Below are 20,225 nucleotides of genomic sequence, written 5' to 3'. Positions count from 1 at the left end.
CATGCCTAAGAAAATGCATTTAGGTGTGAAGAGATGATGCCCTGTGGATCAAATATCCCTGTGTGACAGCCATGAGTGCATGGAGCTGCTGTCAGTGCAGGTCAGAGGAGCTGTGCTGTGTTGACACAATGTCTGCAGCTTTCAGGATTTTGACCAAGCAAGTTCCAGAATGAGATCAGTTCCATATGAGGAGGTTGCTGACTGAGGTAGAAAGTGCTGTGTATGCACCAGAAAACCTTAGTGCAGAGCTTCTAGCTGCTACTATCATTACCATAAAGGAGGGTGACATCACTGCTGGAGGGCAAATGGATGAGCTTGATGTCATCAGTGCCAAAGTACCAGTGCTTGAAAGATCCCTTCTTACAGAAGGAGCAAACCTAAAGATTCCCTTTGGTTTGGAAGCTCCAAGCACACTGGAAGCTCCTTTATTTTTCACTCACAAATGTAGAATTGTTTTTTTGCTGGGCTTTATCGCAGTGCTACAGGTTGCCTGGGGACAGGATGCTTTCTAATCACAGTCTGCATGCTGTACTAAGCACGTTGTAAATATGGGTGAACCTTTCAAGAAGCACAGGCCTGGCTGGCACTTACAACTTTAACTCCACTGGAGAGGTTTTGCTTGATTTAATCACAGCAAGACAGAGCACTTTTGCTGTTGGTGATCTTCAGGGCCTCCACTGTTAGTAATAAAGATGCTGTCATCTTTATTACGCCTTTGTCAGTTCCAAAGTGATGTCATCTGAGCCTCTCTCTTATGTTCTTGGGAACTTGTGTTCCCTGGACATGGATATTTCCCTGTGCATCGATATTTTCAGGTAACAGCAGGTGTCCTTACACTAGAATCACTTCCTGACAGCTTCTGCTGCGCCTAGAATTTTGCTTCTCTCCTGAAATTCTCTGTAACATTTGGAATGCTTGAGTAGCATAAACCACAAAAGCTGTCTCAGACACTTCACATTTCACTTTCTGCCTAAGAGTACTCTTTTTTTTTGTGAGAAATAGTCTTTAAAAGCACATGTCTGATGCAGTGTCCTGTGGAGTGCTGCTAACACTTTCCAATGCCTTAAACCACCTGCAAGTTCTCAATCAACAGTATGTCTGCACTTGGCAAGTGCCTGCCTGCCTCTAACAGCAGCATAACCTCTCCTTACATGAGAGCTGTGGCTGTGGTGACGCAGAGCTCAGCATCAGGTGGCTGCTCAGCAGATGTACATTCAAGAGGCAGGGTCAGTCATGCAGTTTGTCCTGAGCTTTACCTGCTATGCACACACTGCTGATGGTGCCCAAGGTACCTCAGGAATGCTTGCCAGAGCTGCTCTGACACTTCTGACTGAAGTTTTTTGTGCCGAGGTCTCAGAACTACTAGCTACAGTCTGAAGCTTGTACACCTTTAAATATCTACTTTAGGGATAGCCTTTTGTATTCTTGACAGCTTTGCCCCAAATTGTTATACAACAAAACATCCTTACCATGTAAGAATCAAGTACATTACTTGATTATGGCACTTCCTGAAACAGAGGGAAGGGAAGTATCAGGGATACTAATGAGAGCTTTTTACTGAGTGGGAAATACTTACTCAAAATGTGGGCACCTCAGTAGCTGCTACTGCAAGAAAGTGGAATGACATTAGGGAAGTGCTGTATTCTCACAAGGCTTATGCTATTTAATGGATCCAATCAGTAATACTTTAAATGTGTCCACAGCTGTAATATTGAGGGCTGATCAGTGGCAGCTGACTGGGTTGCAGCCCACAGATGTGGGTCCAAGTCAGGCCAGGAGCAGTGTACGCACGCTGATGTGAGCACTACACCTGAGTTAAGCAGCTCCTTCTCTAGCCTGCGGCAGCTCAGCAGCACTCTTTGGCTTGAGCACATGATTGCTCTTGGTATCTGTTGGGATGAACCTGCTGTTGGCACCTGTCTGTGTCGTTGACTTGATTTTCAAAAAGGCTTCTCCGTGGTAATGTAATTCACAGTATCCTCTGCAGGACTACAGGCTAACAAAACCTTCATTCAGTGCTTGAAACGTGATGATAGGCAGTGCTTTGTACAGCACGATTGCTGCTTAAGGTATTAGTTTATGATACTAGAGAGCAATTATGGAAACACATTGCCTGCCCTTAGGAGCATGCAATCTAGCCAAAATGTAATGCACAGTTGAGACCAACATACAGAGAGCAGAACTGCTGTTTTCTTACTTTCAGTGCATGTCTTGCTAACAGAAGGGGCGAGTTAAAGGAGCTATTGTAAATTAAAATGAAAGGTGATGAACGGAGTGATAGCTTGAGGAGTTATTGTAAGAGTGGCTCAAAGAAAGCAGATTATAGAAGGGACATGAAGCAGAACAGAGAACAGATGCATCAGAAAAGAGATGCAGAGCAAAGGATCGTTCATGACTGGGACTTCAGAAAAATAGGAAAGCATGTAGCCACAGAAAATTGATTTAATGTGTTTACTTATCCTTATTACTAAAGATATGGGCACTGAGCAAGTTCTTTTTGTTCGATGCCTGGATATGAGAGAGAGCTCCCCTCAGTGTCTACTAATTTCAGTGGGAGCTGTAGTAGTGTAGCTCCTGTGAGAGGCGGGCTGCAGACTTTAATTAGCTAAAGGCCAGGGTCAAAGCTTTTCATGAATAACTGCAGAAGCAGTGTGCCCAAGTGCTGGTATGACTCTTTTTCATGCAGTAATTGCAGCTTCTGCTGGCTGAAAACGTTTTCCTGTGCATCAACAAAACAGCCAACACAAGAAGTAAGGAAATCATTGCAGACTGTGATTTTCAAGCAAGATTCATTGAGCAGGGCAGGAGAGAAGCAGAAGGCTAAATGGGAATAGGCAATATACACATAAAAAAGCATAGGCAATAGTGTCCCTTCACCCTACTAATTAAAGAGTGACTAATAGTAGTGAAAAACCTACAGATGGAAACAGGAGTCAAAAGTAACTTCCTAGGCAGGATGCATTCCTGCAGTAGTTCTCCCTGCAGCTGGTGGAGTCTTCCAGGTGCTCGGCTGCAGATAGCTCAGTTCTTCACCTTCTTTTGGAGACTAGTTTGGGCAGAGCAAACTGATGCATATAAGCAACAAAAGGATGGCTTGCTATCTGTCTTCTCTCTCTTTCATCTCCTTTCCTCCCTGTTAGATGCTTTGGTAATCGTTCCTGCCCCTGCAGCGTCCATAGTGGTACAGGAGGTAGAGCAGTACAAGGTCCAGAATGAACAACAGCCCAACAGCGACGTCGAACCCGATGAAAATGTCTGTCAAGGGAAAAAGCAGCAGAGACTTCATGCAAGGCACAGGTATGTGTCATCTGGGACACAGAGAGAACCATCTCATTACAGATGTGTGCCATAGAAAAAGGGCTACAATTGGTTCAGATTTTGGGCTGGATCATGTGGCCTGCATTCACTGACATGCAACAGATGCCCTGGGAATGCACAGAGGGTATCAGTCTGTGCAGGTGCATCAATCTGTGCACATGCATCAGTTTATGCATGTGCATCAGTCTTCTGTGCAGCTGCATCAGTCTGTGCAGGTACATCAATTGGTACACATGCATTAGTCTGTACAGGTGCGTTAGTCTGTGCACACGCATCAGTCTTCTGTGCAGGTTGCATCAGTCTCCTGTGCATGTGCATTAGTCTTCTCTGCATGTGCTTCAGTCTGGGTGCATGCATCAATCTTCTGTGCATGTGCTGGCCACTACTGTGTTGAGTCTATGAAAGGTCTGATGTGTCCAGCATACACAGGACCACTTGTGCAGCACCCATGCCCATATTTCTGCCTGACATTTTCCACAAGTGGAGCTCTACTTCTGGCTGTGGCCTCTAGGTATCTCCTTATGTGAGTGTGGTAATAAGAGCACAGCCTTCGCACTGGTGGGCCAGCTGCCATTCCCTGCACACAGTAAGGCTGATCCACTCCTGTTAAAGGGAGATGTGTCTGTTGTGAGAAACGTAGAAAGTCTGACACCATTGATGCAATTTCTGCCTCCCTGTCTTATGTAGAAAATACAGAGCTGTTACAGTACCTTTTGTTTTGTCTTTCTTCCCGCATTCTTTAGACCAATTTTCTGTAATTACAGGTGAGACTAGCTCAGCAAACTTTTCGAGTGGACAAGGAGAGGTGCATCCTGGCAGGGTGAGTAGATGCGGATCCCTCAAGGAGTCGTTCCGATAGTGCATTTCAATGCTGTATCGCCTGAGGGACAATATTCAAAGGGTTATTTAGGAAGGTCCTTAAAGAGAAGGTTTCCTGTTTGGAGATGTGATGTTGGGAATAGGCTCTAATGTCTTACTCTAGAACCTGTTCTTCAAGAATGGAGGCTTTGTGAAGGACATCTGCCAAGCCTACTTTGCCAGAGCTGGTCACATTAGTGCACAGGTCACCAGTCAACTCGAAAGGTCTCATGAAGGCTCCTGAGTGGCAGCAGCACCAGGTGCTGCTAAGCCAGCTGCTTTTCCTTGAGATTTATGAGATGGTTTGGAAATGTTGCCACCATTGGAAGAATTGGGAAAATGCCTTTTAGCATTGCTTGCCATCTGCTCAGACCTGTTTTCAGCTCTTCTGTCGTTCAGAGCAGATAGGTACATGCACATCCTGCACACAGGGTGTCTCCTGCTTTAGACAGAACTTTGTGCCTGTGGACTGCTCAGTGAACTATCACTCTAAAATGAGCTCCTATCTCCTTATTTTGGTGGAAAGAGGAACAGAATTTCAAACACTCCTTGTTCTTGCATAGTTTAGAAGATACTTGCCCACTGCTTTCTTGGTAGAGTTCAAAGAAGTGGCAAGCAGCATATGGTGGCAGTTTGCCATTGAAAATATTGAGAGCGATCTGGAGGGCCCCAATTGTGGTGTCATGCTATTGGGAAAAAAACCAAAACAAATTAATTACTGGAAGACAGCTAAGTCAAATATCATTAATGCAGAGTAATGAGATGAAGGCAGAGAGGGAGTGGAACTCAAAAAACCACCTGCATAAAGATGACCATAAAATGATATTGAGGTATGTACCGTTGGGAAAAGTGCCTTAACAGGTTACTGCAGGCAGCAAGGGGGCATTTCCAAGGAGTTACTGCAGCCTGTGTCTTGCACCATGTGGCAGTGTTTTGGAGACAAAGGTACTGGGAGAAAGAAAGACATGGTCTAAGAAATAAATCTTGTTCTCCAGTGCCTTGTGCTACTCCTTCCTTCAGGAGTGTTTCTTGTTCCAAGGTCAGATTAAGACAATGTAAGTTAGATGAGTTTCAAAAATAAGGCTCTACTTGGCCTTAAGGCGTTAAAGCAGCAGTGGAAAATCTGGATGCATTTCCTCCTTTTCAAAACCAATATAGACTGACTAGAGAACATGCAGGAAAGGCAGCAAAGAAAGATTTCAGGTGCTGAGCTGTTTCTGTATGAGGAAAGACTGAAGTAGGACTCTGTCCTGCAAAAGGGAAGATGGAAGAAGTGTGACAGAGGGTAGCAAATTGATGAGTGCCTCAGAAGAGGTGAATAAAGAATGACTGTTCCCTGTTTCTCACAGGAGAAGTGCTAGGAAGGAGTTAAATCTGAGCCTAAACAAAAAACGTCAGGGAATACATTTTTCCTTTTAACATGCAAGCCATTGCCACAGGATGCTGCAGAGGCCAGAAGTATAAATGCACCTAAAGAGTGACCAGATAAATGAGGGAAGGAAGCCTGTCAAGAGCTATTAAAGATACAGACAGATTCTCTCTCAGGAGGTCGCTAAGGCACAGGTTTCTGGAAGGTTGTACCGAGGGAAGCAACACTCTATGCTGGCATTGTTCTCCTTCTGCTCTGCTGCTGCCCATCGTTAGGGACAAGCTAATGAGTGAGCTAAGCGGATCTTGGTCTGACCCAAGTGGCCCTCTTCATCTTTAAGATGAAAGCCAAAAGAATCCACAGCTGTATCATGCTTTTGCAAGCAGAGGAAGGGTTTGGAGGTGCAGCTGCAGTTCTGCTAGGTGCCAGCGTCTCTGGGAGCACTTATGGAAAAAGATGAACCTTCTAGAAACTGCACCATTAGACTGCAGGGAAATGGATGACAACACACATGGTTTTCTCTAGCAAGTACAGCTTGAAACTGAGGGGAGATCTGTGCTCCTGCTGCATTCTTGTGCTGGCTGCTGTTCAGTTTCTTAGCTGAACTGAACCACATCAGATTATTCCTTCATTTAGCATGCAAGGTGATGCTGGTTGTTCTCTTTAAGGGTCTTTTACTGGTACAATCAAAGCAAAATTAATGAAAGATGAAAATACTCACTGCAGAGTAGACCTCCATTTTCCTTTGTTTTGAAGAATTGGCAGCTTGTTTAATGCTATTTAAAATAGTATTCACGAGGACACCTTAAAAAAAAGGGAATAAGATGAAGTTTAATATTTGCATTGAAATCAAAAAGGCAAACTATTTTGGGTACTACACAGAAGACATCTGTTAAGTCTGGTTAGTCCCAAGTCACACACCATATGTTCTCCTTCTCCAGACCAGAGATACTGTAGAGCCCATGAGGTGAGGGCAGCAGAAATCTCCTGTAGCACAGTCTCTGCCATTTAGAGGAAGAGGACATAACTGCTGTGCCCAAGGACTCTAGAAAAGTCCAGTGTACACAGCTCCAAACCCAGGGTCTGCACGCGCAGTGCTGCGTGCCTAAGGTGGCAGCCTGCTGCATAGTCATCGTCTCCTCCTCCCCGAGAGTTGTGCATTACCTCCCTGCAGCCGTGATTTCTCTTCTGTTTTGTAAAGGCCAAACAGTGATAACAAGGCCAGCTCTGCCAGCTTTTCCATCTTGTCCATAGCATCTTTGGTGGCCCATCCAGGGAGGGTGTAATTGTGAATGTCCTGAAAAGAACAGGAAACGAAGGGATCAGTTTTCCTTCTGCTGGTCTGTGCCACCCCATTGCCTAGCCTCATGCTGCTCTTGTCAGAGACTGCCCTGCAGGCCTGCTGGGGGCAGTTTCACTCACCAGCATGCCCCCAGTCACACTGTGTGGGAATCATATGTGTGAAGGGGCGGAGGGGAACAGCTGTCTGAAGGTGATCCATGGAGGTACAATGTGTGCTTACCATAGAGATGTGTATTTTGCTCTGCTAGTGTGAGAGGCCACAGATGTGTCCTCTTCCTTTCCTGTGGGTCTTCAGGCTATCACCTAGCCTGCTTCCACACAGCTGCCCAGACAGCAGCTCCATCAGTAGCCATTTCCAGACCCCTGTTGCTTTCCAGTCCTGTAGGAGCAGCAGTGTCCTACAGGGTGCAGGCGCCTGAGCAGCTTTTGTGTGCTGCCCATACTGACTGAGGCAAGTGGAGTCACATCCCACACTCGGGGCCAGCCCATTTTTATTCACCAGCAGCAATCATCATCTGATTTTCTACCTGATAGATCATGTTCTTACTTCTCCTTTTCAACATCTAAGTATTTTTATGTTTGCCTGCTGATAGAGTAAAGCAAATAATTTCATTTTCCTGTTAAAAATATGTCCTAACCAACACACTCAAAGAATTCTGTAGCAGCATATTGGGAAGGAAAATGAGGGAATAAAGGGAACAGATTTTGGTACCAGTGCTTCAGGATAGAACACCAAATGGCAACAGTAGTTTTACAAGCTGTAAACCGTGTTTTGGGGTTATCTTTTACCAATGCACTAAATCAGAACTTAGATTCAAATTAAAAACTAAGAATAATGCAATGGAGAAGGCAACTTATTCCTTTGAAACCACATTGCTGTGGCTGAAGTGAGCTCCATCCTTTCCATGCCTCTAATGCCTCATAATTACCTCACAGTGCAGAGTGTCATATGTATTCCAGAGCTGGAAGTTGTCCAGGATTTTAAGATGGTTTAGTTCAAGCCCCGTGTTAACTGCCACTGTTTGTAAAAAGTCCTGGGGAAAACAAAGTGAAGAGTATATCAGAAACAGTGAATGCAAATGAAACACAGATGCATGCGGAGTCATTGCACCCGGCCTGGCAGCACGGCGCTACTTGATTTTACACAGGTGGAACCTTTGTAGCAGAAGATTTTAGCAGCAGATTTCATTTGGTAAGCATTTCAAGCTACTGATCTGTTTCAGACGTTGCTCTCTGTCAGCCTTGCTATGTGTAAGTCTGGCAGTTGCTCTGCTACACTCTCCTCTCCCTTTTCTGCCTGCTCCAGGAGGCTACCTCAGTTATCTCAAGCCTTCAGATATAAAGAATAGGAAGGCACTAAGGGGAAAGAAGCATGAGAAAAAGAGATGGTGAGAAAATAGAAAATTAAAGAGAGATGAGGCAAAAAAGAACTTGAAAAGAAAGCTAGGCTTTCCTTCTGCCACTGAAGGGGAGATGAACAGCAAAGTAATAGTTCCACAACAATTCCCATGTGGATTCTTGCTGTATGCCACCATGGAAGAATAAAAGGACTCTTTAGCATCCCTTACTCCTGTGTGAACTGTTTCATATCACAGCTGAGAGCATAGCTGTGGAGTCACCCTTCACCTCCCACTGCAGGTGAGTGAGGCTGACTCAAGCAGCTGGGCCAGCAGTGTCAGAAATGGCTTTGGGAGATGTGTAGAGGTCAGTGAACCTGAGTTTCATGCAGCTCTGAGTAGCTGAGGAAACGACTGTTAGACTCAGAGAGGTGGAGATTAACCACAGAGAAGTATGAGACACAAGTAGCAAACAGGCTTTTGGTGTGGGCCCAGATTTCGGCTCTAAGAGAGTCCTCACAGCTTGCTGTGGGTTTTCTCTGCACTTAAGCAAAAGGAAATATGCAATTTTCTAACTTCTGCAGCTGAACTCCTTCCCTTCTCAGACTCTTTCCTTTTTGCTTTGTCTTACCGTGTATGGCTGTATTCTGCTTTGGAATTCATTAGACGTTTGTGTTTTGTTCTGGAGTTCATCAAAGCGTGGACAGTCAGGCAGAGGAAAGTGCAGCCTCTGAAACGTGAGAAGTGAAACTTGGAGCAGACGTGGAATTAATCAGCACACTTCCAGATCTCCTGGTGCTGCTGATGGAATGTTTGTTAGAAAGAGTGGTGGCCTCTTTGCTTTTGGGTTTAGCAGCTGGAGGCTTGCAGGCATCCACAGACACCAGCACACTTGCACTGCCATGCCAGGGCTCCCTTTCTTCTCTAGCTGAAGCACACCCAAGCGTGAAGGCTCAAAGCTACAGCATGAAACTGGGGAATGTTGTTTAATGACACAAGGACAAATGTTTCTCTTGCTCTGTGGCTTAATTATCTCCCTCTGTGTGTAATTAATGAAACCACTCCCTTTGGCCTCATTAAGCAGTAGTCAGTACTGTTGTCTGTCAGGTCTTGATAGGTCTCAGTGGCTGAAAAAATGAACCGTGATTAAGGTTTTTAGTAGACTCTACTTGGCTTCAATTTCCCACTTCGTGTTGCTTAGGACTTAAAACACCTCTACCCGCTACTTGTATTAACAAAAGGAACAACATTTTTTCCGGGTGGTTTGCATACTTAACCATGACTTTGAGCTGCCTCAGAGGTGTTTGGGTGCAGTGTCAGCTCCTGAAGCAGTGCAGAAGTGATGAGGTGCTAGAGGTGCCTAGCAAACGAGCTTGCCTTCCCCAAGCAGGGCATTGCACTTCAGTGATTCCCCTCAGGGCAGTGAGGGTTTATTTGACCAAAGCTCTGCCCACCTTCGTGCTGTGTTTGGCTTTCTGGTGAAGGAACCTTCCCTGGTGTCTCATTCCCTTCTGACGAGGGGCAGGGTCCAGCTTGCAGTCGCATCACAGGTTGTGCTTAATTGTGTGTGTGGAGCCCTGCTCTCTGTGCAGCAAGCAGGGAGTAATGGCAGGGGGAGGAAGGTGCAGGCACCCCCTAAGGACTGAGCCCATCTCCTGATGTGGGTGGCTGGACAGGCAGCTATTTAGCAGGGGCTTGGTGTACCTTTTCCTACAGCCAGCTTTTGTCCCCAAAGGCAGAATGAAGTTAGCCCTTCTGTCACTGCACTCAGTAGCGTCTCGTCCTTGTTCCACTGTTCCTTACACAGTCCTCGTTCCAGCAGCCAGTGGCATTAAAATGGAAACCTGAGTCAGAGGGAGATAGGTGCAGTACAGCACCCGCAGGACCTAATACGTGGGCAGGCCTGCACTCATTATGAGCCACAAGGCAAGTGCTAGGCTTTCATCAAACGTTTGTGTAGCACTGAGCATAAAAGGGCTCTCCTCTGTAATTAGGGTGCCTAAGTGCTCCCAGAATAGGGAACTGCGAGGTCATGACCATGGCTGGTGACAACTGTATTCCTTGAGTAAACCACGGAGCAAAGCTGCCGAGGAGGGGAGGGCTGGCTTGCTACTTGCTGCTTACGAAAGCACTTTTCTCTGGAAATGTGTGAGAGACTCCCCTGGAGCACTGTCCAGAAGTGTCCTTGCCAGGAGAAATGCTGGAGCTGTGCCTTGGGGCATATGGCAATGGGGGTGACAGTTCAGGTGGGCTGCAACTATAGGAGGAGGATTTTCAGGCAGCCGTTTCAGCTGACCTGTGGCATACCTGTCAGCCAGTAGCTGCAGTTGCTGTTTTCTGTTAGATTGAACTCAAAATAATTTTAAAAGCTTTTTTCTCCCTTCTCCCTCTTTTGCTTCTGGGAAAGTTTAAGGCATAGGAAGTGTCCAGCCAGTACTCACTCGATCTGTGGATTTCTGCAAAGTGTGAACTGGAATGGGTTGCCAGAGAAGTTCAGGGTTCCAAATCTGGCTGCTGGTTGGTGGGAAGAGGCCAGAAAGGTATGACTGGGCACTCATAATGGTGCGATCATAATCCGTGCTTTGGATGTAGAACTGAAGAGAGAATGGCAAAGAGTTATAAGCAGACAATAAAAATAATCAGGAAATGTTACCCAACTCATCAGTCCTAGCTTCTTGGCTTCAGTTTTATGTTTCTGCATGAAGGCAAAGCAGCAAAGCCATAACTCAGCTTCCTAGGGCCCCCCTTAGCCTCCATAAATGGAATTACTAAAGCATCTTTACAGCCTAAACGATTCTACAATTCGGTGATCTGTGTGCTACAACTCAGCAATGGAAGCACTTGAAGCCAGAAGCCTCTCTTGGAAGGATGCCAAAGCTCTGGTCTTTTGTGCCTTTCCACAAACTCGTCCCTTGGGTACAGACCACAATGGCAGGAGTGTCTTCCCCATGTGGCAAGCACACCAAGCAGCTGACAGACCTGTCTTGCACAGGAAGAAGTGTGTGTGCCTGGCCCATCGGGTGGCTGAACTGAATCATGGGAGCTGAAAGTTAGACTTCAGCCTAATTTTCTGCCTGAATTTCAGAACTGTTTTTTCTATTCCCTGAAGTTTCCCTCTGATGAAGTGATGATAGTGATGTGCTTTTTGTCCGGAACAAGCCCACGTCTCTGCTCTGCCAGAGGGATGCCCTGCAGGCTGCTGTGGTGCGTACCTCTTGCCGGTTGTAGGTGCTGTTCAGGAAGCTGGAGTATCTGTTCCTCGTGTACTGCCCGAGCTCGAAAAGCTGCTGCATCCCTGTCTGCCAGGCAAGCACACAGATCACCGTTAGGCTGGAGTGACTGCAGAATGGCAGTGTGAGGTTTCTGCTCTCCTTTCAGCAGTCAGCAACCAAGTCAGCAGTAGGCATTTCTGCAATGCCCTGTACGTGTGGCAGGTGATCCAGAATGTTTACCAGACACACTCCTGCCTAGGCACAAGAGAGTGATGCATTCTGAAATGCTGAGGTTCCATCCTTTCATCTGCTCCAGGAAAGGCAGTGAGCCTGGTCCCACACAAACTGTTTAAGCAGTGTTGTGGTTCTGGAGCTGCTTCTGGAGCTGCTGGTGCTCGGCGGTGCTGTCTGCACTGCTGGCAGCTGGGGGAGGATGATTGCTAACATGAGATCTGTCACTGTAATGGCTGAAAAAATGCCTGTGAATGACAGGCCATGGCTTACGGCAGTCAGCAGGACCCCGGGATGGCTAATGCACAGAAAAATAGCTGCCCACTTCCTTTTCAGGGGCACACAGAATTTTTCCAAGCAAGCCAACGTACCTTGGTGAGTTGTCCAAATCCCTGGGGCCATTCACTTTCCTTGTGCGGATCAGTGGGGAAGGTGACGATCGGCGTTCGGTCCCCGTGCCGGAAAACCTGGGCAACACCACCAACAGAGCTCTGTGTCAGGGACTTAGCTAGAGGGCACGCACACCTTATGCTGCTTCTGCCTAGACAAGAGATCTGAGGTTTGGACACCCAGTCGGTGTCTGACATGCTTAGAGGAACATTTCATTCCTTTGGCTCGAGAATGCTGGTGGCTGCTATTTTCGGAGCAGTATCTTTAAAAGCAATTCCACATACACCTGTGGCTTATGCTTGATTCCTCAATCACTCCAGAATAGAAAGATGAAGAAGTATAAACATCTACCCTGTTAGGTTATGTAATGTTTGCTAATAGTTGTCCATAGGCATAGGAAAACACTTTTGAAAGTCTGCAGGATTTATTTTCTGTTAGAAGAAGAAAGCATTTGGTGACTTTCCTGCCTCAGACGCTGCGGCATGGGCGATATCAATGGGGGACACTTAGCCATATGGCTTTTACAAAAGAAATCTTTCATGAGCCTTTTTCTGGTTCTATTCCAGCCCACAGAAAACGCCAACACTAAATCAAATGGTTAGAAAAACTCTGACTTACTCTCCTGTGGCAATAAGTGGGTTTAGAAAAATGAAGTCTAGAAAAGTTTGACATGGCAGGAAATGCTGGAATACAAATTCAGAGGGCTCCAGACAGTCCTCAGGGATGCTGATCCAAGCTGTGGCAAGCCCTGCTTCGTTTCAGTGCTCCGATGAGCAGCCAGGTGCCTGCCTTGGTGCAAATGAAGCAGGTGGCAGTGCGGAAGCATGGTGCATTTGCTTAGGAGATGGCATTAGTTCCAGGAGATCTCCCCACTAAAGAGCCTGAGCGTCATTACCCACAGCACTCTTGGCCAAGCACCGGAGGGGTTTGCACACACTGGTCAGTTTGCCGCTCCCCCAGGGGAGGTGCTGGGTGTTTGTGTTTGTCCAAGCAAACGCGAGCAGCGTGGCTTCATGCTTTAATGACAGCCGACACCCTCCTGTGTGCTAGAGCAGGTACTTCAGCTGGGAAACGCTGCCCTTTGGAGCAAATCCAATTGGATTTCTCCCTCTGCTTTCTGCAGTAGACGACTAGGTTTGCTAGGGGAGCTATTGCCACTGGAGCCGTGTGAAAAGCTGCTTTTATCTTTCTGCTGTGCTGGCGGAGTTTGGCTGAAGACATGGCCGCCCTGGGACGAGTGTGTCCCAGCAAACCAGTGGGGGCTGTTGGCCATTAAGGCCAGCACACCAATCAGCATGAAACTGCACTCTTCCAAGGAAGAAAAACATGGCCAGCAAAATAGTCCATGAAATCTTTCTTGGATACTTCATCTTTGCTTCTCTGCCATTTTTAATTCTGCACTTGCCTTCTGTGACTAATGTGTGATCTCAGCTGCCTCTTGCTAATCGTTTGGCAGTGCACCTGTGCCGAGCAGGAGCCTGGGTAAAGAGCTGCACTGCCTGGTGACTGACTCAATGGCATGGGGCGAACATGAGTGAAGAGGACATTTATGTCACTGCTTCTTTCCTTGGTGTTTTGACATGCTGCCACACACAGGTGTCAGGTAGGATTCATTAGCTTTGCTGGGCAAGCTGATGTCTCTGAAGAATGAAGGTTAAATCCCCAATTACACCAGAGCTGCATTCTTTCTTAAATGAGCCAGCTCCCCAGAAAAGCATCTTTGTGAGTAGCTGATGTGATTCAAAGACTGCTTTTCAGGCAGTATGCAGTGGATCAGCCTGTAACCAGTAGATACACCTTGCTGGCAGTGAAAAGTCGCTGAAAATGGGTCAGATTTTAAATACTGCTTTATCATCTTCAGCATAACCCTCAGTGTGTTGCATTTCACTGGCACAACAGTTAACTCCTAAAAACTTTCAACGGGTCAGAACAGAGCAGCACTGAACCTGAACTGAGGTGAGAGGGCAGAGATGAAGATCAGAAGATACTCAGATAGATGTGGGAGAAGGAGATGTCAAGAAAAAAAGTCTTCTCTGGCTTCGTTGCCATAAGCAAAGGAAACAGCAGAGGGTGCTGCTCTTTCCCCCAGAGCAGCACAGCCTCCCCAAGTCCACACAAAGACTTACTGAGAAGTAAGAAAGTTGAGAGAAGGTCAGTGCCTTGTTTGTGTTTCTGCACCTTCTACACAGTAACATCAATCCAATGTTCACAGTAAGCTGGAAGTAACAAGAGAGAAACAAGTGCTTCTGAGAGCAGAACCCCTGCCCAGAGATTTTTGTTTGTGCTCGAACCTCCTTGCTTGCCACTTCTAGAAGTGACCTTGCTTCATTTGCAGACGGAAACGGAGCAGTGACCTTATGAACAACCATGTCACCTGAGAGACTAATTAGTCCAGTCATGGCTGCGTTTTAGGAGGCTTTTTTTTAGTGATGTAAAGCTTTAAGGAGGCCTTGTGTATTTGAAAGCTTGTTTCATTAGAACACCTCTTCCTGCCACGGAAATAAAACGTATTGCCTTGCTGCTCAAAGGTATTTCTCAACACTCAGCAGCTGGGGGTAGTAAAAAAGAGTTAATCCTTCAGATTAATTAAAAAATATGTCTGCTGCAGCCTTTATTACTCTTGGCCTACAGGCTGCCTTCCTGACCTTTCAGAAGGCATAGAACGTGGCAGGATGAGTAGGCATCACAGAAGGTACAGAGACGACACTAGAGATCAAAAGGGAAGGGAAGGCAAAGGATAACGTACCCCGGCAGTGCCCACCGGCTGGCATATTCAGTTCAGCACTTCTGTCTGAATGCCTCAGCTCAGTTCTCAAAGGCAGTGGATGTGACCAAACACTTCCTTCAGCTCCCGTACAGCTCAGACATGATTTGGTGACTTTTTTTGGTGATTTTGTGGGGGTGACCACTTCAGATCAGAATGAGCACATGGCTCAGACCCTGGCCAGCATTTGTTTCCCTGGTGCTGTCAGGTGCGAACTGCAGTGGAGCAGAGGGGGAGCCAAGAACACAACCTGAGGGGTGTATGTAACATCTTCATTCAGAATTGCCATGAGGAATTATCTGTCTCTCAATAATAGTGAGCCTCTTCCAGACACATTTATTGACAGACGGGACTTCAAACAAAAATAGTCCTTATTTTGAAGACAGCTCTAGGGATGAAGAAACTGGAGACCAAGGGAGCAGTCAGGATGCCAATTCAGGGAAACCATAGATGCAGAATTGCTGAGCACGTTCAGTCAAGGTTTCAAATGGCTTGGCTTGGTTAGACAGACAGCTACGTGCTCAGTCAACAGTTCCTGTCCCCAGTTAGAAGAAGAAAGATGTGGTGAATCACAGAACCCCAGGCACCACACCTTTGTCTCTATGGTGGGTGAGATGAGTGCCTGTGAGGAGGCAGAACTTACAGGTCAGACTTCTTTATGCAGAGGCAATCAGTATTTCACTTCTGCCTTGAGTACCAGTGGTCCTAAGTATGCCCTATTTGCTTCTCCTGTCTAGTTTAAATTCAGTGCCCAGGAATTGTGGTGAAGGCTAATGTTACATGGAGAAAGAAAATTAGAATAGCATTTCGACAGGTTGGCAGGAAGCAGTGCTTTTCAGCCAAAGGGAATGGTGGCCAATAATCAAAATACTTGGAATCAGCATAACGATGGGAATCATTAGGAGGGAGCAGCTCAAAGCACAGCATAATTCTAGAAGTGGGAGAAAGGGAACATTTGTGTGATTTTTCTTCCCCACAGATGTATTTTATACTGTGCAGTTCTGCTAAGAAAGTTTTCAAGAGTCGTTCTGAGGCATTTTCCCCATTCAGCAATACTCCAGATGGAAACATAGCAACTCACAGAGTACAGCTGGAAGGTGGCATTGAATTCTCTCAGAGAGGTGCCTTCTAGACTTGACTATAGCCATACCCTCATGACATGCCATTGTATCAGTGAAATGTTCTGGGGCCAATTCCTGTGCTGTTTGTTTCTGCTAGCAGTTGTCTTGCCATGAAAAATCAAACTGAGCTCAGCAGGCAAATTTCAGTTGAAGGCACAGGTGTGCTGTGGGGCAGGATGTGCTGGTGATGAGCCTAGCACAGCTGCTGGGCTGGGCTGGTTAGTCCGAGGGAAGGTATTGGGTTAAAAGGAAGGCAGCTCAAATGAAATTCACCAATTATTTAGTGTTACTTGTGATAAACTATAAGTAAATCAAGTGCTAGGTTTTGTGTTGGGGGGAAGGTGGCTGCACAGATGTGCTAAGCTGCTGATTGCAATGGTGTGCATGTCCTGTAACTCTCGGGGTGAAACCAGCACTTCAGTCAAATAGCCTTCTCTGCACGGAGGGCCTTCCCCCAGGCTCGCTTGACTGCCTGGTTTGAACTGCGTCTAGTTCTCCCTCTTGCTGGAATACCACAGAAGTTCACTGCTCAGCAGGGGATGTGAAGGAGTTGGAGCTGGGTGCCTGCTGCACGCAGCCTGGCAGAGCAGCATGGCTCAGCAGCAGGGACTGGTTTTTCCTGTGTGCCCTGGCCTCTCTCCAAGGGGCACATCTACAGTGCAGTCAACAGACAACTAGAGAGGAAACGACTTAATCTAGGGCTGGGTGCTATGGTTTGGACACAGTACTTCTGTCTGCTATCTGTCTGTGCTCAAAATGTCTGAAACAGAGAAAGGTAGAAGGAGAAGATCTGAAAATTTCTGGTTGTAAATGTGAGTTCTGACTGCTGTGACCTTGGGCTGAAGTAGATCTTTAGGCTAAGTGTCCTTTAGCAGTGTAACTTACTGAGTGAGGCTCAACTTATCAAGTGAGGCTCCACAGGGCTCTAGGTAACCTGGTCTAAGTTGAGGATGTCCCTGCTGACTGCAAGAGGAGTTAGACCAGATGACCTTTGGAGGTCCTTTCTGGCCCAGACCACTTTATGATGCTATGAAAAGAAAGGAATTAGAATGGAAAGGACTGTGATGCAGCTGTCACCATCTGAACTGTCTCACTGCAGTGATCTCTTTCACCTGGGGTATTGGGGAATGTGACACTAAAGCAGCACCTGGTTAGTTTAAAACAAACAATGCAGAACCTGGCTGCAGCCTGTTTGCAGCCTGCCTGCAGTGACTGCAGCACCTGCCTCACAGCTCTGCATTAAAAGGCTCTCTGCAGTTTTTCAGTGGACTGCTGTGCCTGTCCAGTTATTCTGAAACACAAAATACTTATGGATTTGTGGTACCTTCTGTAGCTTCATGAGCTTCAGCCCCAAGTGCAGGGGAGGCCACCACCGGCAGCTCTCAGACCATGCCAGGAAAGCTCAGAGGACATATTATCCCCTGCACTGTGCACCTGTCACAGAGCTGAGCTCTTTGTTTGACTTGGAATAATGCCTAGGGATTAGGAGATGAACATTCTCTCAGCTAGAGGCTCTTTGGTCCTGTGACAGGCAGTAAGGTCTCTAAACTCAGTGAGCCAGAGCAGCACAGCAGCTGCACACCTTGCCCGGTCGCCAGCTGTAGCAAGCTCCCTGCGCTCCCCACACAGAAATGCAAAGCGAATTACTTACTGCAGCCACAAACTTCAGCTCTCGCTCTGCAGAGGTCTGCTCAAGCAGAATGAGGATCATGGGCAAACTCAAGCAGAGGATCCTGGACGGGCTGGACAGCCACATTGCTCCCATCCTGGCAGAGAAGGCGAAAGGCTTGGTAGCTCCAGCAGCTGCTCAAGCTGCACTTCCCAAGTGGGCGGAACTGCTGCCGGTGAATTTCACATCCCAGAGGAATGTTGTGTGACTACGCAACAAATTGCATCGCCCTTTGTTTCCAGATTACTGTTTACATTCTGCTCAATCACATCATCATTCTCTTCCTTTTTCTCCCGATGTTTCTTTTCTGGAGTTTAAGGATGAGGCCAAAATACGAAGGAGTTGCTAAGCATTCCCAGTGTTTCCACCTACCTGTTGTGTCCCTATTCTCAGGGCTGGGACCTTTCCCAAGCCGTAGCACGGCCATGGGAATGAACTCGGAGCCAAGAGCCAGGCAAAACTGCTGCAATTCAAATGTAGTGAAGTGCGAGGTGTGTGTGAGGGCGGGACTGGACGTGGAGACGGATTTCATAGCGCCGTGTGACCGGGTCTGCTGGCTGCTGACACTGTCCTCGGGCTGGAGTGGAGCAGATTAGTCTTTCCTTAGGGATGCAGCCTGAGATGTTAGTGGTCACAACTGTGAGGAGGGAATGCCCAACATTCCTGGTTTGCAGAGCCCTGAATCCTTGTTTAAACACGGTTGGTGTCTTTCCTTTAGTGCTGTGCAGCCTTTGTGAGTATGAGCTGTTGGTCTGAGCTCATCAGAGGGAGGGTCCTTGGAGCAACCAGTCCTAAGGCAAATGGCACTTGCTGAAAGATTTGTTTAAACAAGTGGAACAATAGAACATGTTAGGTTAAGCCAGCTCAGATCACAGTGGGTCACTTTCCATTTAACAATTGTGATTGCTGCCTTGAGGAAAGGGTCAGGTCCTTGCCTGCTGCTTGAGACCCTGCTGTAGGCAAGCGAGTGCTTCAGTCTCCAGGTTATCTGAAAGTCAGAGGACACTTAGCCAAAAGAAACAACTACCAAGTTCCACGCGACTGTAGTGTCATGAATTATGCTTTAAAAGCTACGTAAGAAAGCTCTCTTTGTATGCTTGAAAGGGTGAGAGTTTTCTGGGCAAATGTCTTAACTGACCCAGGTCTCTGCTGAGAGGTGTGAAAGGCCAAAGCTCATCAAGTCCAACACTTAGAAGGGAAAACCCGAACAACTGGTTCTGTGTTCCAGCATTTAGCTGGATCCCTAACGAGAGCTGCTGATTTTGCACATTGTTCTGGTTGCACAGGCTTCTCAGTACAGCAACTGACGTAAAAAGTCATGGTCCTGAGCTATCCTGTATGTGGAAGATGCAGCAGAGTGACCTCACTGACATGCCAGTGAGTTGTTCTGACATGTTCACGTTTCATTTTGCTTCAGACCCTGCCTGCCATTCCATTCCAGGCTGCTGTGACCAAAGCTGGACCTTTGCAGAAGCTGCAGGACAGAAAGTAAACTCATTAGCATCACACCCAAGTATTATTTGTTGCTGGTGGAATCCACTGTAGGGCTGCCTCAGTTGCCTGGAGAATATCCCAGCACTGATGACACTTTACTTTTGATATTTGGGTTTAAAGCAATTCTGCATTGAAGCTGCCTGCAACAATGACTTCTTAACCCAAGACTAAGCCTAGACTTGGAAGAGATATGCGGTGGGGCTTGGTGCTACATGAAGGGTATTCAGGATTTTTAGAGTCCCAGTCAGAAGTACCGGACTGTGGGACTCAAATACCTGTGGCAGCTGGGCACCGCTGTGCCCCTTTTCTTATCAAATCCACACTTCTCTGTGATGTGCAGGCTCCCAGACTTCCTGCTTCCTTCCTGGAAATGCTCTGGCCACTCCTGCCCATGCCAAGAGTTAATCCTCTGGTTTTTGTAGTCTTTTGTAGGAAGATGCTTCTGTTTCTTTGACAGCAACACATTTTATTGCGGTGTGTCTGTGTGATGGGCTATGCAGGAACAAGACAGTTTCATCCAGGGGCAGGCTCCTGGCTAGTTTTGATACTTAGTCACTGACAGGGTCTGGAGTTTTGTAGGCTGTTGTGGTGCTTAGAGTGGCAGATGACTCCAGCAGCCGCAGCAGTGTCTTTATAGGATTTTTAGTGACATGTAGGACATTAGATGAGGGTGTTTAGGGAAGAAGCTGAAATCTGTGATTCAAAAAGGTTTGGAAGCAAAGAATTGCCCTCTTCCCATGTTTTACAAACAATAGAAGTAAGAGCTAAAAGCAGCTTTGGAGAAGTGTGTTTCCTTTGGACCTTTATGTAAAGGTCCATCTCTAAAGTGTCAGAGAGCTTCCCAAGTTTGCTACCATTCAGTTTTTTCAGTGGGCATCCTGTAGGAGCTGCTAAAAGCCTCAGAAGTGTCTGGAATACAAAACGGAGAAAGAGTTAGTTTTCCAGAGCTGCAGATGCTTTACCCTGTACTGCTTGAGTTGCCTTTGGAAATGCCTTGCTGCAAAGGCTTCTCTCAGAAGCTGCTTGTGTTTTGATCAGTGTGGGAAAGGTAAGGATAGCAGCTGAAAGGAAGATTGCAAAACACTAGTTAGGCAAGATGCTGCTTGTTCTGCAGCTCAGCGCAGCCTCGCAGGGTTGTTGTTCTTGTTGGCTGCACTAGT

The 20,225-nt window shown here is 46.8% G+C and overlaps 2 protein-coding genes across 3 annotated transcripts in view; one reads left to right on the top strand and one right to left on the bottom strand.

Moving 5' to 3' along the window:
• CPNE4 (copine 4) overlaps positions 1-20,225 on the top strand; it is a 180,352-nt gene that overhangs the window by 11,397 nt on the left and 148,730 nt on the right. For both annotated transcript variants that reach the window (XM_064169833.1, XM_064169830.1), the window contains exons 3-4: positions 3,141-3,297; positions 4,083-4,138. The gene's annotated coding sequence lies outside the window, so the exon portion shown is untranslated. The remainder of the gene's footprint in view (positions 1-3,140; positions 3,298-4,082; positions 4,139-20,225) is intronic.
• Positions 2,773-17,667, bottom strand: ACP3 (acid phosphatase 3). The gene is made up of 11 exons (XM_064169835.1): positions 17,554-17,667; positions 11,999-12,094; positions 11,397-11,483; positions 10,626-10,778; positions 8,816-8,914; positions 7,777-7,881; positions 6,710-6,842; positions 6,267-6,349; positions 4,756-4,862; positions 4,029-4,198; positions 2,773-3,255 (listed from the first exon to the last, which is right to left on the bottom strand). Exons 1-11 carry the CDS (start codon positions 17,665-17,667, stop codon positions 3,137-3,139), a joined length of 1,266 nt encoding a protein of 421 aa, XP_064025905.1. The 3' UTR covers positions 2,773-3,136.

Source organism: Pogoniulus pusillus, chromosome 32 (assembly GCF_015220805.1).
Source record: "Pogoniulus pusillus isolate bPogPus1 chromosome 32, bPogPus1.pri, whole genome shotgun sequence".
Taxonomy (NCBI): Eukaryota; Metazoa; Chordata; class Aves; order Piciformes; family Lybiidae; genus Pogoniulus; species Pogoniulus pusillus.
This window is presented reverse-complemented; position numbering and strand designations above follow the sequence as displayed.

Coding starts and splice junctions, on each gene's coding strand:
- ACP3 (XM_064169835.1), bottom strand. CDS start 17,667: ATGGGAGCAATGTGGCTGTCCAGCCCGTCCAGGATCCTCTGCTTGAGT. Junction 12,095..17,553: donor AGCTGAAGTTTGTGGCTGCA/GTAAGTAATTCG, acceptor GGTGTTGCCCAG/GTTTTCCGGCACGGGGACCG. Junction 8,915..10,625: donor TGCAGAAATCCACAGATCGA/GTGAGTACTGGC, acceptor CTCACGTTTCAG/AGGCTGCACTTTCCTCTGCC.